Genomic DNA, 22,034 nt, shown 5'->3' with positions numbered 1-22,034 from the left:
ATACTCCCACTAGTTTAACTCCAAGTTGCATGCTAAGATCAAGTAGGACTTTTATTTGGCTTGTAATGGGGCTATGGGTGAAAGGTTAACGAAGAAGGGGTAAGGAAAATAAACAAAGGAGAGAACTTCACATTTATTACAATTGAGGCTAGAAGAGATATAACTTCTATGGACTAAGGAGCAAACAAGACTTAAAGGATGTACAAAACAAACCTCTAAAGTGTTGGGGGTTGAGTACAACTCTCAAAACAAACTTCAAACTTTAATTATTCTTCTTCTTTTCTTTTCATTTTTCTCATTTTATCTCTTTTTCATGATTTTTTTTCTCAATCTTCTCATCATTCTTTTTTTTTTTTTCAAAACAATAAACAAACTTATTCCATGAACCAAAACCCCGACACTTAGACAAACTTATCAAGAGGATTGCTTACAAAACAAGCTCCAATAAAGATCTCTTCAAAGTAAACGAATAAATGCTCTATTCTCTCAAAGGTGGAGGGAAACATTTTGGCTAGGGGTTAAGGGTTAAATGATGAGGGTTAACACAAGGAAAAACAATCACAATGTAGGGACAAGTGCTTAGCACTTATTAAACAAACAAATGGCTCAACGGGGACAACTAGGGGTAATAACATATGTAAGGGGTAGGCTTGAAAGGCTCGGGCTAAACAAACATGGCCTAAATCATTTCTAAGCATGCAAACCTTAGACTTCACACGAGGAGTAATGAGGCAAGTTCTAGCAAAACAACCATGACCGGAATCTCACATAAGCCTTCACTAGCAATGCATAACACACAAGATCAAGAATTGATTCAATTATTAAGTGGTTAACAAGAGTATTGGCAAGAGAATAGATCAATCATGAGTTACCCCTTAGCTCATCAATCACAAGTTCAATTGCAACAAGTTCCACCAAAACAAACCACAAACCAACAAAGATGGAGTAATCACAACTTCAAGCAAGGAAAGACAATTTACCAAACACTAAGCATAATGCGTCATCCAAGCAAAGTTTCAAAATTTTCAATTTTTCAATTTTTTAGAAAACACCCAAATTATCCCCTCCCCCACACTTAAAGGTTACATCGTCCTCGATGTGAAAGACAACAAAGAACAAGGGGGAAAGGATAGCACAATAAGCACAAGGAGCACAATCTCTACTATCTACACCAAGTAAAACACTATACACAATTAAAGAAAGTAGAGAAAGTAGATGAGACTCCCCTAATGAATCTCTTGTGTCAAAGAATCATCATGAAGCCTTCTTGGAATGGAGCATACTCCTTGGTGTCATTCCTAGAGTCAAGAGCATATATACATGAAAGCACAAGTGAAAGCATGATATATCAAAAATAAAAGTGCTAAGAAAAATAAAGAAGAAAGTAAAGTGCAATAAAATTAAAGATAACATGGGGTGCCTCCCATAAAGCGCTAAGTTTAACGTCGCTAGCTCGACTCAACCTCTCAAAGAACTATCCATGCATGACTGGATGAAGATGAGTTCCTTTTCTCCATCCACTTTATCTTCAAAAAATTTCCTTAAATGTCAGGCATTAAGGAACTCCTTTAAGCTCAAAAGTAGCATATTCTCTTCAAAGAAATTGTAATGATACACTTTCAAGAATATGCTATCTTCTTCATTCTTCATCTCTTTTTCTTTTTCTTCAACCTTTTCTTCCAAATAGCACTTCAAGTGGTGGCCATCAATATGTTCCATTAAGATCAAGTTCACCACTCCCATTGCTAGGATTCCATCATTCTTCACTCCAAGTTCCATGCTTCTTTCCTCAAATCCATTCTTGATCCATAATTCAAATAAGGATTTCCTTCTAAACTTTGAATCAAGATAGTACCCATGAGCTTGACAATTTTCTTGGTCTTCACTTCTTTTCTCTTCTTGACTTTCCTTTTCATTGGTAAGTAAGGAGAGTCTTGGGTCTTTCTCATGCACCAATAAGAAGTGCGAATCCTTTGATTCAAATATAGGCAAATATGGGCCAAAACTCTTAAGAACATTGACACCTCCCAGTTCCCAAATTATTCTAAAATCCTCATCCAAGGGAGTGTCATCCAATGAAGGGCATTCCTTGTTTGTGCCACACATTCCATCAACTTCATCTTCCTTGAGCACTTTTTCAATTGAACCATCTCCAAGTTGTTCCATAACACCATTCCTTTGCAAGTTAATATACTTTCTCTCCAACTCAATGTCTCCATCTCAATGCATTCGTCATAGACCTCATCATCTTCATCTTCACCATCAATGTCCTCACCTCGCTTTTTATTTTCTTCAACCACATGACCTTCATTTGGCAAGAGCAACTCTTGTAGAACATCTACATTGGAAGACAATTCTTGAACGGGTTCTTGAGTTGTCAAACCTTGTATTTGAGCCATCATGTTGTCTAGCTGAACTTGTTGCTCATTCAATTGCATAAGCATGTTGGCCATCATCAACTTCATCTCGGGATCTTGATCAAATGGTTGGCATTCTTGTTGAGGTTCTTGATAGAGTGGCTCTTGAGGTTCCCATTGATTATTGGCATACTCTTCTTCACTCGGTCTCATGGGATAACCCTCATCCTCAATGTCACCATCGGGTACAATAGTGACTCCCCAACGCCTAGCCAATGCTAAGGTCTCCTCATCTAATTCATACTTTCCAACACTTGGTGAATGGGTGTGATGATCATATGGGGGTTGAGTGTCTTGGGGGTATGGTGTGTAATGAATGGGTGAAGGGTATGGATTTGGAGAGTAATCTTGTGGTGGGAAAATATGTTGAGGTGGATTGTAGTCTTGTGAACATTGAGGGTATTGATCATTAAAAGCATATTGAGGATCTTGGTATTGTTGAGGATAAGAATTATGGTATGGAGGTTGGGAATGACAAGGTAAGTCTTGGTAGGATTGTGATAGGCAAGGATTTTGGAAGTTTGGAGTGTATTGAGAGTATGAGTTTTGGGGGTGGAATTGTGGTAGACAAAAATATTGAGATTGAGCATCATAGTAATGGTTAGGAGGTGGGGGTTGAGTGGTGCAAGGATCTCCATATCCATCATGTTGGTTACCCCCATAAGATTGAGAATCATAATATCCTCCTTGGAAAGCATAGTTGTCCATGGTGAAAGTTCTTGATTGAGTGGTAAAAGCTACTCCTTTTGAATCTAGAGCGTATGCACAAAGTATGGATCTTTCAACCGAAACTCAAACAAGGTAAAACAATTAGCTCTTTGAATAATAAAAAGAAACAAAAAGAAACAAAAAGCTCAGTCTCCTAAGATTCCCTAAACTCTAATGCTAGCAAAACAAGCAATCACATAGAACCACTAAATTGCCAATTCCCCGGCAACGGCGCCAATTTTTTATTGTAGAAAAAATAAGATGTGGTGAGTGTATGGGTGTGTAATGTCGTCCTCAGGGGATTGGGGTTATGGCACGCAATATGCAATCACAAGAAACTAGGCACTAGCATAAGAAAATCAACAAGAAGCTAAGCAAATCATAACAAGGTTAAGGCTACGGTAACTAAACAAAATAACAAAAACATATATGAACGAGATGGAAACACAAAATAAAGGAATAGGACTCAAGTTAGGGAGCATTATCATCTAGATGCTTCAACAACATATGGATTAGGGAGAACAAATAACAAAGAGTCAACCGGGAATGCACAAAGGTATCCTAGTCTATGAACCATTCTCATGATTAATAAACAAGGATTAGAATAAGGAATTGCCCCACTTTCATGGTAAATCAATTCCAAGTCCATCAAGCACACAAAGCATCTAAAGCCCCCAATTTCCCCTATTTTCGTAGGAAGAAATCGGGTCTATGCAAGGGGTGGCTTGGATTCATCACCCAACTCTCGTTGAGGCAAGGAATCCTCCAAAAACAAGCTAATGAATGTGTACATCAAACATTAACAAGATATAAACACAACACCTTCATAAACTCAAGAACCCTAGGTTAGAGTTCTTCCCCTTTTTTGCAATAATCACAAATCAAGTATCAAGATATATAACAACCCTAAATCAAGTCCATAAACTAATTATTCATGATTAAATAGCTTAAAGAACACAAAAGCATAAGTAACAAACATAAATCTTGCAAAAGAAAGAGATAAAAGGAAAGAAAGCTTCTCTATTGAAAATGGATGGTGGAATCTTGAAATGTTGGAATCCAAGCTTCAAATCCAAGATTACAAGCTTCAAAAGTGTAAAGAAACATAAATCTAAGCCTAATCTAACCTAAAAATATGAAGGGAAGTAAATGAGAGTGTCTAGGGTTCTAACAAGCGTCAAAACCATGTAGAAATGAGAGAAAACGGGGTTAAAAAGAGGCAGAGCAGGTTGGGACGGCCTATTGGATGGGCGTATGCCACGGGGTACGATTTTTGGTGCATTTCCAGTGAAAAATAGATCAGGGAGAAGAGATGCGTACTGGCATGCGTACGGGCGTAGAGCAGGGCGTACGACGCTCCTGTAAACAGAATTCTGTGCACTTATCTTGACGTCTAGGTTATTTTACTCCTCTAGAAACACTTTATTGGCACTTATGGTCTGCAACAAAGTTGTAGCCCTTTGAGTTGGCTTTGGCTTTCCAATGGTGCAAGAATCACTCCATTTGGACATTTCTAGGCCGAGATATGGTCAAAAAACCGAACAGTGTCCGAAATGAGAGAAAATTACAATGTCTTGATCTTTTTCTCCTCTTTTGTTTTGGTTTGCTCAAATGACTAAGACCATTGAATACACCACTCTTAGGCTCCCTTGGAAGTATTTTGTCCATCCTCTTAACTTCTCATTGGCTCCCATGGACTCCTAATGCATCCAAAATGCTCCATTTGACTCCAATGTCCACCAAAATGCCTGAAAATACTCATCTTTGTTTCCAAACAAAACTCCTAGCAAAATAACACAATTTAATCATAATCTCATGAAATTTGGAATGATCTATAAGCAAAATGGCTTTGTGAAAGGGAGGAAAATATAGACAAATAAGCACTTATCAAGGGGTCCTGGAGGTAATGGTTGGAACTAGACATAAGGTTGGGGGTAGCCATAAGGTTGGAACCGGGCATAAGGAAGGCATATCAATTCGTGATGGGTGATGTCGCGAAAGCTTATGTAGCCGTTTTTGTGTGTTTCTCTATTTTGTGACGTGTGATGTCACAAAGGCATGTGTTGCCAATGGGTGTGTCCCTATTCTCTTGCGTTATGCATGTCGGGTGTTAATCTACTGTGTGATGGTAGATTATACTTTGAGCCGTTCTTGTGAGTCGTTATTGCTTCTTGTCGTATTGGGATGTGTTCCCTTATCTTTGAGAGTGCATTGAGTCTTATGTTGATCTCTATCTTGGCTTTTGAAATTGATATATACTATATCCCGTTTCGCAAATGATTTTGTATATATCTTAACTATCTACATATGATATTTCACATGTATTGGTGGGTTACCAGCTTCTTTCAGGTGATGAGTATTAACAATAAGTATATATATACACTTAACAATAAGTATATATATACACGTAACAGTAAGTATATATATATTAAGATGTTTATTTAAAAGTAGATAATTTTTTTTTTCGCCAGTGTTTATTTCAGTGTTTATTGTGACTTTGGTTCATTTATTTTGGATTTGGAATTTAGGTTTTAGATTTTGGTAATGACTAAACAGTATGTATGTATATGTATATTAGATTTTGCCTTTTAGAATTTGATTTATCTAGTTTGAATTCGGTTTTTTGGTAACCGACCGAAACCGACGGTGGGTTATCGGTCGGTCATAGGACCATCTTCGGTCGGTTACGATGGTAAAAAACTACGGTCGGTTATTCGGTTATGTAACCGACCGACCGTTTGCTCACCCCTAGTTTCGCCTGTGCGTTCACCTTTGGGTGGGCGTGGCATAGCACCCTTTATTTCCTATTTATATAATCCTTGTTTAGTCTTCCGCTGTGTATGATGTTATGACTAGTTATCTGCATGTCTAAGGCTTAATTTAGCATGGAAATTAGGGGGTGTTACAATATGTTTAACCATTTGCGGTCAAATGTTTGTACATGTTTTTGTGGGCCCCATTAGAGAGAGAAAAATGAAGGAAAAGTAAGATACGTGCGCGTTTCGCGCATCTACTGGGCAAGTAAATCCATTTTTTCTCTTGAATTTTTAAAAATCTATGAACAGAATGAATGCATTCGATACCATCATCACTAGCGACATACCTAAATTTCAAAAATAATAGACCTAATTAATTAACTAATTTTCCAATTACAAATTTTTTTTGATCATACACAAATCAAAGATCAAAGAAGAATGAGTGAAAGTGAGGAGACAATATCCCAGACGGCCAATTTTTGCAAGGCGTAAAGTGCAATCATGAAGAGAGGAAACGAGATATCCAGTCTTTGCGCCGCAAATGTTGTTATCATATCTTTCTCCATTAGCGGCCAAATGCTTGTTACACATTTTTGTGGGCCCCATTAGATAGAGAAAAACAAAGGAAAAGTAAGACACGTGTGCATTTTGCGCATCTAGTGGGCGAGTAAATATAGGTTTTTTCTTGATTTTTTTAAATGAAACAAAACAATTAATGCATATGATGTAATCATCACTAGCCGACATACCAAAATCACAAAATTAATTAACTAATTTCCCAATTACAAAAAATTTCTTGATCATACACAAATCAGAGATAAAAGAAGAATGAGTGAAAGTGAGGAGACGAGATACCAGATAGCCAATTTTTGCAAGGAGTGAAATGTAATCGAGAAGAGAGCAAACGAGATATCCCCTCTTTGCGTCGCAAATGTTTTTATCATATGTTTCTCCACCAGCAGTCAAATGTTTTTACACGTTTTTGTGTGCACCATTAGATAGAGAAAAATGAAGGAACAGTAAGACACATGCGCGTTTCGTGCATCTTCTAGATGAATAAATCTAGTTTTTTTTTCATAATTTTTTTTTCATAATTTTTTTTTTTAAATCTAACAAAACAATAAATACATCTGCTACCATCATCACTAGCGAACATACCAAAATCACCAAAATAATATACCAAATTAATTAACAAATTTCTCAATTACAAAAATTTTCTTGATCATACACAAATCAAACATCAAAGAAGAATGGGTAAATGTGTGGAAACAAGATCCCAGATGGACAATTTTTGCAACCAGCGAAATGCTATCGTGAAGAGAGCAAACGAGATATCTGCTGTTTGCGCCGCAAATGTTGTTATCATCACTAGCCGACATACCAAAATTTCAAAAATAATGGACCTAATTAATTAACTAATTTCTCAATTACAAAAATTTTCTTGATCATACAAAATTCAAAGATCAATGAAGAAGGGGTGAAAGTGAGGAGACAATATTCCAGATGGCAAATTTTTGCAAGGAACAAAATGCAATCGTGAAGAGAGCAAACGAGATATCCACTCTTTGCGTCGCAAATATTGTTATCATTTGTTTCTCCATTTGCGGTCAAATGTTTGTACACGTTTTTCTAGACCCCATTCGAGAGAGAAAAACGAACGAAAAGTAAGACACACATGCGTGTTTCGTGCATCTTCTGGGCGAGTAAATATATTTTTTTTTCTTCAATTTTTCTAAATCTAAAAAAACAATGAATGCATCCGATACCATCATCACTAGCCTGTAAGACTTTCCCATATTATATTATATTATATGGGTCTTACTTATGTGGTGCAAGTGGACTAGGCCCATTAAGTAATTGGTTGGGTTGGACCTTTAGGTTTAAGTCTTATTCCACCAATGTTCCTATAAAGCTTGTATTGATGGGATACAAGATATATGATTATTATATGGTACTCATACTGCTCAGAAAATACCAGTACACCATCTAGGGTTCTGATTCAAGTATGAGACAAAACGACTAACCCTATTCTGCAGATCTACTGTTCAAGAGGCAATACAAAGGCAATACAAACATGATATTAACCATGGCTGGAGATCTACAGTGCTTCCGCTTCCGCTACTACGAGTTAAGTTTCTCGTAGATTATACTTTGTACATTTAGATCTCACATTTGGTATCAGAGCCTTTATCAATCTCTGCCTGGTTGATTATTTTGAGTAAAAGCTTTATTAATTTCATATACATTAAGGTTTTTGTCTATGAGTTTTTTGGACTGTTGAAAATTATTTTTCCGCATAATTAAACACGATTTTTTAATTTCCTTTAGATTTCGAAATTATATACATACATCATGATTTTTTATTTATTTATTTTTTCTTTTCGCCGCCGATTTTTTGGCCGGGAAAAATGGGGGTCGAGACACTGGTTCGAGATGCACCTCGCCGGCGACCGGTTTCACTGGTCTTAGTTTTCCCGGTGGCTTTCTCCTTCGGACGCCGTCGACGTGATGCTATTAAAGCCAAGCTTGCGTGGACGATGGAGATAGTTGGGTGTCTCAACTATATATGGAAGACGGCGGAAAAGCTGGCTTTGCACCAAGAGAGACAACGGTGGTGAGGCTGGGTTTGTTTCTGGCGAACCCCAATTTCTCCCTCTCCCCATTCCGGCAGCGCTATGACGGCTGTTGTTGGCGTTGCGCAGAGGCGAGATACCGCGGAGGTGGGCTGGTCTCTCTCCTTCTTCAGGTGACTCTGTCATGCTTGAATCGCTAGTGGTGGCGCTGGTGCTAGGACTGACGACTGGTAGCGCTTTTGCTCGCTGGAGATGCTTCGGAAGAAGATGACGGTGGTGGTACATTTCACTTGGAAATTGTGTGAGGATAAGGAATGTTTTGTCTGGTACACATTAATCATGCAAAAATTTTGATATTTTACCATACATTATTTGCCTTATTAATGATTACATATTAATTTGGTAAATGGTAATTATTTAGTTAATTATTACCATATTTATATTACCTTAATTAATATTGTATATTATTTTGGCAATTGATAAATATATAGTAATTGCTTATTTTTAGGATGATGCCATTTAGTTTTTCTTAATTTTGGCATTGACTTCATAATTAAATTATTATTCAACTTTAGGCAAATATTAAGTTTTAAATTTTCTATTTGAATTTTAATTTAATATTGAGGTTTATATTTAATTGCCTGAAGTATTGCAATTTGTTTAGGGTATATATATGAGTTAATATATATTAAAATGCAAAATCCAAGCATGCTAAGTATTTTTATAATTTTATTGTTATAATTATGCATTTAGAAAAGCATGTTTTAAGAATGGATTTAACATATTAGTAACTCATAGACTATGTATTAAATATCATTCAACATTGGATCCTTAGGTCAATTTTGGACATTATGACCTATTAAGACAACTTGTTTGGTTTCTCATTTAATTTTGAGCATATTTTAGTCCTATGTTGACTTAGGACTTTAAAACCTATTTTGAACAAGTTATTTGGGACCTATCTTGGGTCATTAAGTTTGAATCCCATTATTGAGTGATATTTAATAATAATTATAGCTATTTTAATTTGACTTATAACATGTTTATTATGATAATAATATTGATTATTATGCATAACATGTTCACTAAGTCTTAATTATTACTGACTACCATATTTTTGTTAATGGTATTCATGGTTGGTAATAATATTAAGTTTGGATATATTTCAATTCTAGACCATTTTATATCCATGTCATAACTCACTTGAACCATTGAGTTTATGGGTCTAATTTGAGTGATTAAGTGCTATTATTATTGTTTGGGCTTATTTTTTGAGCCATTAAGATTTAAATTATTATTTTGGCATTAAGAATTACAACTATTATTTAAGTTGATTATATTTTAATCTATCAATATTTTTCATGCCTTAATAATAATATTAATACCTTTAATAATATAGTAAGCAATATAGTTGGTATATTTGCTTAACAATGGTAATTTAATTATTACCTTAATTTCAGTCTCCCTAAAAGACATTATAGTCTTGGTTAATTATTATGTGGTATTATGAGATTGGCATTCAGTATCCCCTTAATTACAATTTTGCCATTTAAATTTGGCAATATTAATTATTGTTATTAAGTTTAGGGGCTAATCTCGGTTATTACCATTTCATAATAATTATTATTGCTTGGTAATCTATTATGTTTGGAAAGATGACCTATTTGGTGATGACTATTGTTACGTATCATTGGATGTTGCATTGAGGTGACTGGCTGAAGATGGAAGAATTTTAGCACTATGGGAGATGCGGTTTGCATCATTAAGGTTAGTCATTAAGTTTTTATCATTAATTTATTGGTAATTAGTGCTATAGTTATAGTTTGACTGCTATAATATTTAAATTGCCACATTTTATTTCCTTAAGAAAAATGGAAACATTAAAGAAGGTATATTACCATACTTTGGTTGTTATTACCAAATATTAATGGTGATTATAAGGTTATTTATTACCATTAATATTTTAATGATAGCATTATTATTATGGTTTATTTATGAATCCTAAATTTGTTTCCAATTATGTTTATGTGGCAATGCTTCAAATAAGAAATTTTTTTAAGGCAACTGACTATTGCCATTACTGTACATTTATTCCATATAATTCATTCAGTCTTTGAATTATGATTAATGTTATTGTCCATATTTGGTTAAGTATGAATAAATGAATATTTGGTGTATTTTCATACTCTTTATATTGTTTTATGCATTTGATCACATTAAGTGCATAATATTAAGTTTAATTATGCAATTAGGGTTTGTGAGATTTTGATTTACAAATTACAACATATCCTTTTTGGTTTGATATTGTTATAATTTGTGAATTCAGTTATTTCTCATAAATTTGATCTTTATGCATTAAAACATATTGTCATGGGCTTACAGTTTAAAACTTCAAAATTTTTGAAATCTCATATTATAAATTGCTTTAAACTGTGCAATTTGTTTGGAATATATGAGCTTAATGTTTAATTTTATGCATATTTGTCCTAAGCATAATATTCTGTTTTAAATTATGCAATTTTGTCTTATTATGCCTTTATAAATGCATAAATATATTTAGGATGGAATTATAGTAGTTCCTAATTAAGTTGGACTAATGCATAAACTTTAGTTGCGGTAGTGCCTGAATTTAAGCACGTTTAGTCCGTTAATTTAGTTCATCAATTTAAAGCCTTATCCTTAGGTGAATCTACAATCTTTAGATCTTCCAAACGATTTTACTTCAAACATGAGAACACATAACTTAGGGAAGTTTCTTGGGGAGGAATACTAGTTCTATGGCCCTGGCTTAAAAGCCTTGTTGCTACTAGTCCCCTTGCGACACTACTCTGTCTAAGGAGTTGGAATTTAACCGAGCTTCGTCTCGACCAACTTTCCTGGGAGTATACCTAATAATTGTCTATCATGTGTTGGTTTAATTTGTTTGTTAGGCTTTAAATTTCTCTTTTGTCAAGTGATTACAATTTTAGATTAATTAAAGAGTAGCCACAGCATCTTTAATTTACTAAAATTGTCTAAGGTTTAAATTACATAAAGATGGCAATGATAATTGTCTAGTGATCTTATAATTTTAATGAGTTGGGGAGTAGCCACAACATCCTTAATCAGTTAAAATTATATATTAAGCAGTTTATCTTGATCACATACAGTTTTCGACATATCATTTGTGATTAATTGTATGTAATATGGTGAAATTTAGCCCACAGGCAATTTCATTATATTTGTATAGTTAATCGGGATGAAATATTGGACTACGGTCATAATTTAGCCCACAGGCAATTATGTATCAGAATGTAGTTTAGTAGTTTTATCGGTGATGATAGAGATAATTCAATTTTATTTACTTTATGGTTATTTGTAAATAATTCTCATCTCTATCATAAAGTTTAATTTTATGATGTAAACTTTAGATCATATTTCTTAATTTACCCACAGGGATTAAGGAAAGGAACATGATTTCTTAAGTTTTTATCATAATAGTTATAATGAATCTTATTGAGTAAAATTTTAGCCTACAGGCAAGTTTTATGTCACTTGATTCTTCAACTTATTTGATAATTGTTTCATCATAAAATTTCAGTTGGATCTAATTGAGTAAAACTTTAGCCTACAAGCAAGTTTTATGTCACTAGATTCTTCTCTCTATTTAGTAATTGAGATAAAATATTATCATAAGGGTTTAGTTGGATTTAATAGAATTAAAACTTTAGCCCACAGGCAAGTTTTATGTCAATAAATCCCTCAACCCACTAGATAATAATTTTATCACAATTTCTTAGAATTTATAAATTTAGTTCAATTATAATTCTAAGTTTCATGATTTGCATTGGCAAAACATGTATTTAGTTACTTCCCAAAATTTAGCCACTTTATTAATTGAGCCACGGAACTTACTCGGTTTTCGGACTAACTATAGTAAGTTACGTAATTTGATATAACTCTATTCCAAGAACAAAATGTACATTTTTTGAGCCAAATTCTAAATTGGTTTTGGAAAGTATATTTTTATTATTTTAGAATGTCCAACTATGGTGGGGAGTCATGTCCTCATTAGTTATTCCTTTAGTTGGACTATAATTGGAATCATATTGATTATTTAGTATGCCCAACTAATGGTGGGGAATTATATCTTCATTAATTAGTTGGTCAAATCAATTATGAATACGTATATCATTAATTTTGCTAAAGAATATCTTAATCAGTGGGAGTGATCTTTTTTAAAAAAAAAAAAGGATCATTAAGATACTCCATAATCAGTGGGAGTGATCATTTAGAAAAAGATCATTAAGATACTCTATTAAAGATCTTGGATTTAATAGGTTTCATACATCTCAAATTGGATTGTATGTCAAACAATAAGTCCAAAAGATTCCACAAGTATATTGTCTTTGTCCATATAAATTCATATTGGTTTAGCAACATATTTATGAAAATGTTGTAACAATATTGAGTGGTGTTTATTAAAACAAAACATATAACTTGTGGTGCACTGTTAAGTAATAAATTCTTCAGTATTTAATAGTCTTTAGTTTCTTCAAAATTGATCCTGGGCCATTTTGGTTTGTAAGGCTCAAAACAATTTTGAGAAACATAAAAGTAAGACTCATAATATTCAGTTCATTTTGAGGTGGACCTTAAGATTATTTGGGAAGTTATGGTGTATGTTTAACATTCCAAATTTATGGACTTAGAGTTTTGGTTTATTGTCTAAGTTATTGGAATGCTTCCGTGACTTGACTATATTTTGGCTATTTTGATGAGTGGGAGTGACAGACGTGTCAACTCCAAACTCTTAGCCGTTAGAGATAGTACTTAAAGTTAACTTATAAAGAAGTCATAGAAATATATAGTTAGCATTATGCTAACATTAAGAGATCTCTACTTAAGGCATGCTTTTAAGGATATTAGAGATCATACAGTGTACTCTTTTGTATAATTTAGATGATTTTCTCTCTTAAGTTGTGCATATATATTTTATTTTGAGAAACATCCCTTAAGGTACCAAGAATAAACATTGGGTTTGTTCATAAAGGATTCAAGTTGGGGAATAAAAAATGCATGTGATCATATGGGATATTACTCACTTATTCAGTAGAGGACATATTACTATGGTTCGTGTATTTTGTTCTTTGATGAGAATTTGCTAGTACTTGTACCAAGTGGGAGACTGTAAGACTTTCCCATATTATATTATATTTTATGGGTCTTACTTATGTGGTGCAAGTGGACTAGGCCCATTAAGTAATTGGTTGCGTTGGACCTTTAGGTTTAAGTCTTATTCCACCAATGTGCCTATAAAACTTGTATTGATGGGATACAAGATATATGATTATTATATGGTACTCATACTGCTCAGAAAATACCAGTACACCATCTAGGGTTCTGAGTCAAGTATGAGACAAAATGACTAACCCTATTCTGCAGATCTACTGTTCAAGAGGCAATACAAACATGATATCAACCATGGCTGGAGATCTACAGTGCTTCCGCTTCCGCTACTACGAGTTAAGTTTCTCGTAGATTATACTTTGTACATTTAGATCTCACATAGCCAACATACCAAAATCACCAAAATAATAGACAAAATTAAATAACTAATTTTCCAATTACAAAAAATTTCTTGATCATACACAAATCAAAGATCAAAGAAGAATGGTTGAAAGTGAAGAGACAAGATCCCAAAATGACCAATTTTTGCAAGGAGTGAAATGCAATCGTGAAGAGAGCAAACAATATTTCCACTCTTTGTGCCGCAAATGTTGTTATCTCATATGTTTCTCCATTTGCGGTCAATTGTTTTTACTAGATTTTGTAGGCCCCATTAGAGTGAGAAAAACGAAGGAAAATTAAGTCACGTTCGCATTTTGCGTGGCGAGTAGATCTTTTTTATTCATTTATTTATTTTATTTTATTTTATTTTTTAATCTAAACAAAATAATGAATGCATATGGTGCCATCTTCACTAGCCGACATTCCAAAATCACCAAAATAGTGGACCTAATTAATTAACTAATTTCCCAATTAAACAAATTTTCTTGATCATACCCAAATCAAAGATCAAAGAAGAATGAGTGAAAGTGAGGATACAAGATCCCAGATGGTCAATTTTTACAAAGAGCGAAAGGCAATAGTGAAGACAACAAACAAGATAACCAACTTATATGTCTTGCAAAATTGTTTTGAACCTTACCAACAAAAATGGCCCTGGATCAATTTTGAAAAAACTAAAGACTGCATTAATTGCTAAAGATTTTTTAATTGGCAGTGGACCACAAGTTAAACATTTTTGTTCTAATAAACTACTTAGTATTGTTACAACGTTTTCATAAATATGTTGCACAGTCAAATGTTCAATAAATTGAACTTATGAATTTATAAGAACTAAACCTAGATTAATGGAAGAGTAAAAAATGTTACACATTAAAACCCATTTTAGTTGGCATAAATTAGTTGTCAAAATTATTAGTTGTTAGGTTCTGGACCTAGTCTAGTGTCTGTGTCAGCGGGTTGAGTCTGGATCAACGCCAGGAAGTAGTCCAGAAGAGGTGAGTCTCATTCAAGATTTCAATTCGGTCAAGACCATATTTGCATGGTATTTTAAATCAGGAGATGAATCTTAATTTGAGGAATTAAGGGCTGCACTCCTTTCAGACCAAAGAGGTTTCAAATTACCTCTATAAAATGCTACTTTGTAAAGCATTAAGGTTGAACACTCAAGCATTAATTTACAAAGTTGGTTCCTCATATTCTGTTCTGGTTATCCAATCAATATATACAAGTAAAGAAGATTTCTCAACTTGTTCATGTTACGGAGAAGATAGTGTGCTCGTCAAGTCCATGGTGGTGCTGGAGTAGGTTTTGGAGTAGTTGAAGTTTAATCTTTAGAGTGTAATGTAGTCTCCTATTGTACTCCTGTTTATCTTATAGCGGATTTGGGTTGACGTGAGTGGCCCCGTAGACGTAGGAGTGGAGCCCCGAACAACGTGAACATTTCTTTGTGTCTGGATCCATTTATTGCTTTCTTTATTCTGTCTGGAGTAGATCTTGGAGCTAGTCCAATTTAATAAGTAATCTAAAATTGAAGTAGGAACATTAAGGTTTTTTCTTGCATTAAAGATCCACAAGCTTTTTCAATAATACTTGTGGAAACTTCTGGACTTATTGTTGGAACGTTATGCTGTGCAACCGTGTGCACCATTCAAGGTGCGCACGGTTCAATTCAGAATTTTTATACTGTAGATTCATAATTTCTATACTGTAGATTCATAAAATCTATACGGTAGATTCATAATTTCTAAACCGTAAATTCATAATTTAAATATAGTAGATTCATAATTTCTATATTTTCGGCCGAGTCACCCATCCTGATGGAGTGAAGGTGTCAACACTAGACGATGATGGATAAGATTGTGTTGCTACTACTAATGTCGTCTACAAAGAGGTTTCAATAATGTGTAAATACAATCGTTGATATTATGTTTTTTTAAATGAAAAAATTGTTATATATCTAGACAAAAAAATATATCTTCCATACAAATGAATTAAGATATATAGCAATTCATTCCTATAACTGAGTTGCTAGAGAACGAGCCCCATTTGCCTAATTTATAAAAAAAAAATACTAAACAATGATAAATAAAATCTCCAAAGTTACATCACCGCATGCATACATCTACACATTAACTATTAATTTGAGCATTTATTTTCTCAAATTCAAGTAATGATAACATCAAAACACATAAATAATCCAAACCATATCTTCAATTGCACTATATAATATTTGATGTTCGAATTTAAATAATTATATATCGATCCAAATATTCTTAATAAATTATCACAAATCCATTCCGTGCATCGCACGGGCGAAAATACTAGTATATATAATACTAATTAACTTCATCATTAAAAAAAAAAAAACAAAAACAAAACTTACTGAACTTATGTAAAAGGTCGAAATAGTTTCAACCGAATGTTCATTGAAACAACAATCCATTGTGGTCTGGGCAAGCAAGACTCTCAACATAAAAACACATACTAATAATGTCTTTATGATAAAAAGTAAAGGACGGGAAGTCCATCAGAACTTTCTTCAATTCATCTTTTTTCCGATTATAAGCATATACATGCTCCACACCCTTACCGTTACGCATGAATAGTACTTCTTGTGCATTCTTTTTTAGAGAATAGAATGTTAATGTGAAGCCATAACTCCTATAAATATCTGTATGTTTAGGCATTTGGATAGCAAACGCAGTCATCCATGATTCTATTATGCCATATTCCTTCATAATCAATACTAATAATTGTTCCGTGTGATACACGAACTATTATTAATTTAACAAATTTATCAATTAAATTTTTTACATTCTCTAAATTATATACTTGAGATTTTTAGCTCCCAGAAATATTCATCTTCCCCAGATCGCACGCTATAAAGCTTTATAAGAGATTCGATCTAAGCTCCCAGAAATATTCTTCTCCCTAATCTAGCCACGACCATCCTCCCAATTCCAGCTGCGACCAAAACATAATTGTAGTATTGGTTGTGGATGATGACTTATTTATATATAGTGTTAAAGTAGGTGTAGATGTTCATGTAAATATTGATTCTGAATTTTAAATTTATCTCCAATCAATTAATGTTAGTCTTGAAGATTGTAAAGTCATTTATAATTCAAAACATGTGGTTATTGGAATTTGCAAAAATGTTTTGTTTATTGAAGTAAATGTGAACACAATTAATGCATTCATACTTTGGTAATGTCATTTTCATTACATGATGGGTGTTGAATCCAACAAATAATAATTTACTTACTCTAATAAAATTGCAATAATGATGAGTAAGGTCGTACCCACAGAGATTGGTTCGATTTAATTTTAAGCCAAGATTAAATTATGAATGGAATGATAATTCAAGTTCAAAATGCAATAATAAAATAGCGAAGAATATTAAGTATCAAATAAAATGAATCAACAGAAAACTAGTATCCAACCCAAGACATAATATCAGAATTGATTCAAAGGAGTGATCATTGACATAAAGTGTAATCCTTTTATCCTACACCAAACTGGTTATGGTTATTAACAAGCTCTAACAACCTATCTCTCCTTACTTTATCGGTAATCAAAACAGGCTCTTCAATTACTTCCCTAGACAATTAACAACCCTAAACAAGCTCTTAGGATTTAATTAATTACCAGCATTAAAAATTAGAAAGACTACCAATTCTAGCCAACAGACTCGCAAGCTCGGTCTATCTAAACTAGATTTTACATCTCCATAACATAAGATTGAAAATCTAATTTATAATCAACTATGTTATTTTACCACTAAGGTTTAGAATACTTAAACAATTACGGATTCAAGAATTCTAAATGGCAATTTACTGGAATGAAAATTGAACAACGGATCCTATTTGCACAATTAATCAAAGCAGCAATATATCAAGATAATAGAAGATATAAAAATAATATAGCATAAAACAAAACCAAATTAAATCTCACAATCCTAAAAGAACCAAAACTTCAATTATTCTTGAGTTGGAAAATAAACTTAGCAGAACATAATAATTAAAAGTTTACAGAAAAATAAAATTGTTCTAAAAACTGACTAAAACTGATTGAAAACTGATTGTTCTCTACTGAAAAATCCAGCCCTATTTATACTAGTTCAGACTCCTAAAAACAACCATAATTTCTCTAACATTCACAAATAAAATCAATTTCTTCAATCACATAAAACTTAGGAAATAAATAATCTTAAATTTCCTAACCATAGAAAATTAGCAATTACTCTCTGCTTCACGCCTTCACCATTGTGTCGTCCAAACTCGTAGCAATTCACGGATGCCCAACAGACGGAGTCTTCGATTCGTAGAAATTCGTGGACGCCATTCGAAGAAAAGGTCTTCCTTTGGTGTCGATGATTCTGCTGTACGCACAAAGCTTAATTAAAACAAAACCAAAATAAAAGCAAATAAAACAAAAGACACTTGGGCTAGCCGATAAAACAATTAAAACATTGGCATTGGCTAACTAATTAAAATAATAAAAAGAAAAATAATTAACCCAAGTCATCAACTAAACCCAATTCTTACTAATTTGCTCATCAAGTCTAATTATTTATATAATTATTATATTAGTACAAAATATAAAATAAAATTTAAAATAAATAAAACTAATTTATTATAAGAATTAATCTAAATTAAATATATAAATAGTGCTTATCATTACACGATAGTCATTTTCATCCTTCCTAAGGTAATATGTTCTTTAATTTCTCTGAATGTATCAAAATATATATTTTTTTAAAAAGGAAGGAAATACTGAAGAGAGAGATCTTTTGCTGATTTTTTTTTTCCCTTTAAATTATTGACAATGCCATTTTCATTTTAATTGCTGGATAAAACTATGATTTTTGAATCGTTTTCCCTGTTAATATCTTACACAATAGCTCGTTCTGTATAGTAAGCTGTGATCTTGTGAGATTATTTTTACTACGTTAACCTTGGTTAACAATGAGTACTCATAACCTAATTATTAAAAATATGCATATAAAAAAAGGTACAAAATTCATTCTGAATTCATCCTACACAGAATCAAAATAAACGATACTATTGCCAACCAAGCTCGAATTCGAGTTGGCTCGAGCTTGAGTTCGAAAAAATATATGGTGGCTCAAGCTGAAGTTCAATCAAATTTTAAAATAAATGATATTATTGCCTCCCTACTTAGGGTGACAAATAACCAGAACCAAGCTCGAATTCGAGTTGGCTCGAGTTTGAGTTCGACAAAATATATGGTAGCTCAAGCTGAAGCTCAATCAAATTTTAAAATTTAAACTTTAATTTGGTTCACTAATTTTCATATAGCAGCTCAAGCAAGCTCAAGTCAGATTGCTTGAACTCGAGTTCAACCTACCTAACTCCAATGCAATGCTACAATTAATAATAAAAATTGATCTATTCATAAATAAATAATACAAACTTGATAGAATTTAGAGTCCAAATAAAAATATAAAACAAGCTTATTTTAAAACCATATTTTTTTTTTTTAAAGTTCAAATTAAAGTCCAAACATCAAATATTTAAAGTTAAAAGCAGCAGCTGAAACTCTCGTAGTCTGTTAAATTGTCAAAATTAAACAATGTAAATAATTTGCAAAAGAAAATCAACAGATAATGATCCAACAAATATAAAGAAAATACTAGTGTTTACAAAGCCTCAAATCCAATAAAGAAAGCAAAATTGATATTCAAAGTCTTGAAAACTGCATACATAGAGTAAAAGCATGCATGGAATTTCAGCCGCCAATTCACAACACAACAGGCTGGATATTCTAGCCTTGAAAAATCGCATATGCTAATGACACGGTCAAGCACATAAACAGGTGCTAAGAGCCTAAGAAACACCTACCTTGAATTTGGGCAAGGTGTTGGTGCTGCGTCATTATCATCATCAGATCAGATCATCACCTCTCCAAATCAATCCATTGTGGCCGGTCGGGGCACGCAAGACTCTCAACATAGAAACGCATACTAACATGGATTCTACGATCTGATCGGGTTAGGAAGTTCATCGAATCTACCTTCAGTTCATCTTTTTTCCGATCATAAACATATACAACCCGCTTACACCAACCCATAGTATGCAGGAATAATACTTTTTGTGCATTCTTATTTTGAGAATGGAATGTGAAGCCAAACCTCCAATAAATATCTCCAAATTCAGGCATTTTGAGAGCAAATGCAATCATCCATGATTCTTGTTTGCCATATTCCTTCATAATCCATACTGTTTTGGTTTTGGGTTCCTCTTTCTCTTCCTGAACCACGCATGCCGCCATGCATAAACAGTCATTTATAACCCCCAATCCTAATATGGAGAAGTTTTCTCTCAGTTTGGAAGTGGGCAAGGGCAAGATTCTGAATTCGTCATGCACAGGATCAAAATATATGATCCTATTCTTATACCTATCCCAATCTTTCATGTCACTTGCCAACCAGTGAAATGTATCCCAATCTTTCATGTCACTTGCCCACCAGTGAAATGTATTGCGAAACTCAACACTGTCGCCTTTAAGAACAGAATCCAAGTTACAAGGGAAATGCATTGGTTGCCACTCTTTGTGGTTGAGGCTGGCAGAGATGACAAATCGATCGCCAAAATCATGACCCAACCGTATCAAGTGGCGGCGAAGTAATAGGACAACCTTGTAATCTCTAGTGCAGGAGTCGTAGCATAATCCTGCTTCAATGATAATCGGGTTTAACTTCTCCGGATATGGCAACTCGAGCACTTTCGTCGAACACTTGGTGGATGGGTTCCACAACCAAATATCTTTCTTAGCCACCTGAAGAAGCACAAACCCGTTGCAAGAACACAAAACACAAAGATCGTTTCCCATGCTTGCACGAATGAATGGATACACATTTCCGAACGGCCATTTATGCCTTCGAAGACGAAGATCATGGCTTGTAGATCTAACTAAGAATCTGGAAATCGGTCTCCATCGACGATCTCGATCCTTGCTTATGGATTCGATCGAGAGGAAGATCACTCGTCGCTGTCCACGATACGAGAACTTGAAATCTGAGTCGTCTATCAACGAACGCCACTGTTTACATACGCACTGGCATCGGATCACAGACTTCACCGGCAACTGCAAAAGTATAAGTCGAATGATTTCATTAGGTATGTTTGAGAATGGAGTTGAAGCTTCCATGTATCGAATAAGAAGCTGAATATCGATCGAGGAAGAGGCGTATTAGAAGTAGGGTTTAGTTTAGAGACTCCCTCCTTTTATAGCCACGGAATAAAATTATCGCCGTACCACTAGTTCTGGCCAAAATATAAATAAAATATCTGGCTTAATTTATTATTATTTTTTTAAATAATCATGGCATTTTATGGCAGGTTATCAAATCATCAAGGGCGGATCTAGAAATATTTTTCAGTGCGGCGAAAGATTAAAACTAATAAGATATTTTGTAAAAATACTTACAGGCCAGACCATAAATATTGTTAATTAGAGATGAAAAATCAAATTACATCAAAACACGATAGAAATATTATTTAAAAAAAATATAAAATATAATTAATTAGATGAAATTATTCGAATAGAAAACACACTATAAATCACTCATCTCACTATTAATTAAAAAAATTGAAGTAAAAAAAGAAAAGAAGCCACAATCTATCTATATCTATCTATATCTATATATTATTATTATTATTATTATTATTATTATTATTATTATTATTATTATTATTATTATTATTATTATTATATATAAAAGTAAAATCCTCCTAACAAATTTTCCCCCCAAAACTTTTGTAGTAAAACTTATTTGGTAAGTAATTGTCAAATGGAAACTAAATAAAATCTATTAATTGGTAATATTATATATGGTATTATATTCTATAATATAATATAATTGATAATATTATTGTTCAAGTATAATAAAAATATTATTGTTCAAGTATAAAATAAAATTAAAATTATAACAACAACAACAACAACAACAACAATAATAATAATAATAACAATAATAATAATAATAATAATAATAATAATAATAA

General features: G+C 33.2%; 1 protein-coding gene across 1 annotated transcript; it reads right to left on the bottom strand.

The window, feature by feature from the left end:
- Positions 1-19,923: 19,923 nt before the first annotated feature.
- On the bottom strand, positions 19,924-21,177 carry LOC109182492 (F-box/kelch-repeat protein At3g23880-like). Its single transcript, XM_019332616.1, has one exon. The coding sequence runs from the start codon at positions 21,175-21,177 to the stop codon at positions 19,924-19,926; it is 1,254 nt and encodes a 417-aa protein (XP_019188161.1).
- Between the last annotated feature and the right edge of the window lie 857 nt (positions 21,178-22,034).

This window comes from Ipomoea nil, unplaced genomic scaffold, assembly GCF_001879475.1.
Source record: "Ipomoea nil cultivar Tokyo-kokei standard unplaced genomic scaffold, Asagao_1.1 scaffold1061, whole genome shotgun sequence".
NCBI lineage: Eukaryota > Viridiplantae > Streptophyta > Magnoliopsida > Solanales > Convolvulaceae > Ipomoea > Ipomoea nil.
The sequence above is the reverse complement of the archived record's forward strand: the minus strand, read 5'-3'. Positions and strand labels throughout refer to the sequence as shown.

Excerpts from the sequence above, each read along its gene's own strand:
- LOC109182492 (XM_019332616.1), bottom strand. The coding sequence starts at position 21,177 with ATGGAAGCTTCAACTCCATTCTCAAACATACCTAATGAAATCATTCGA.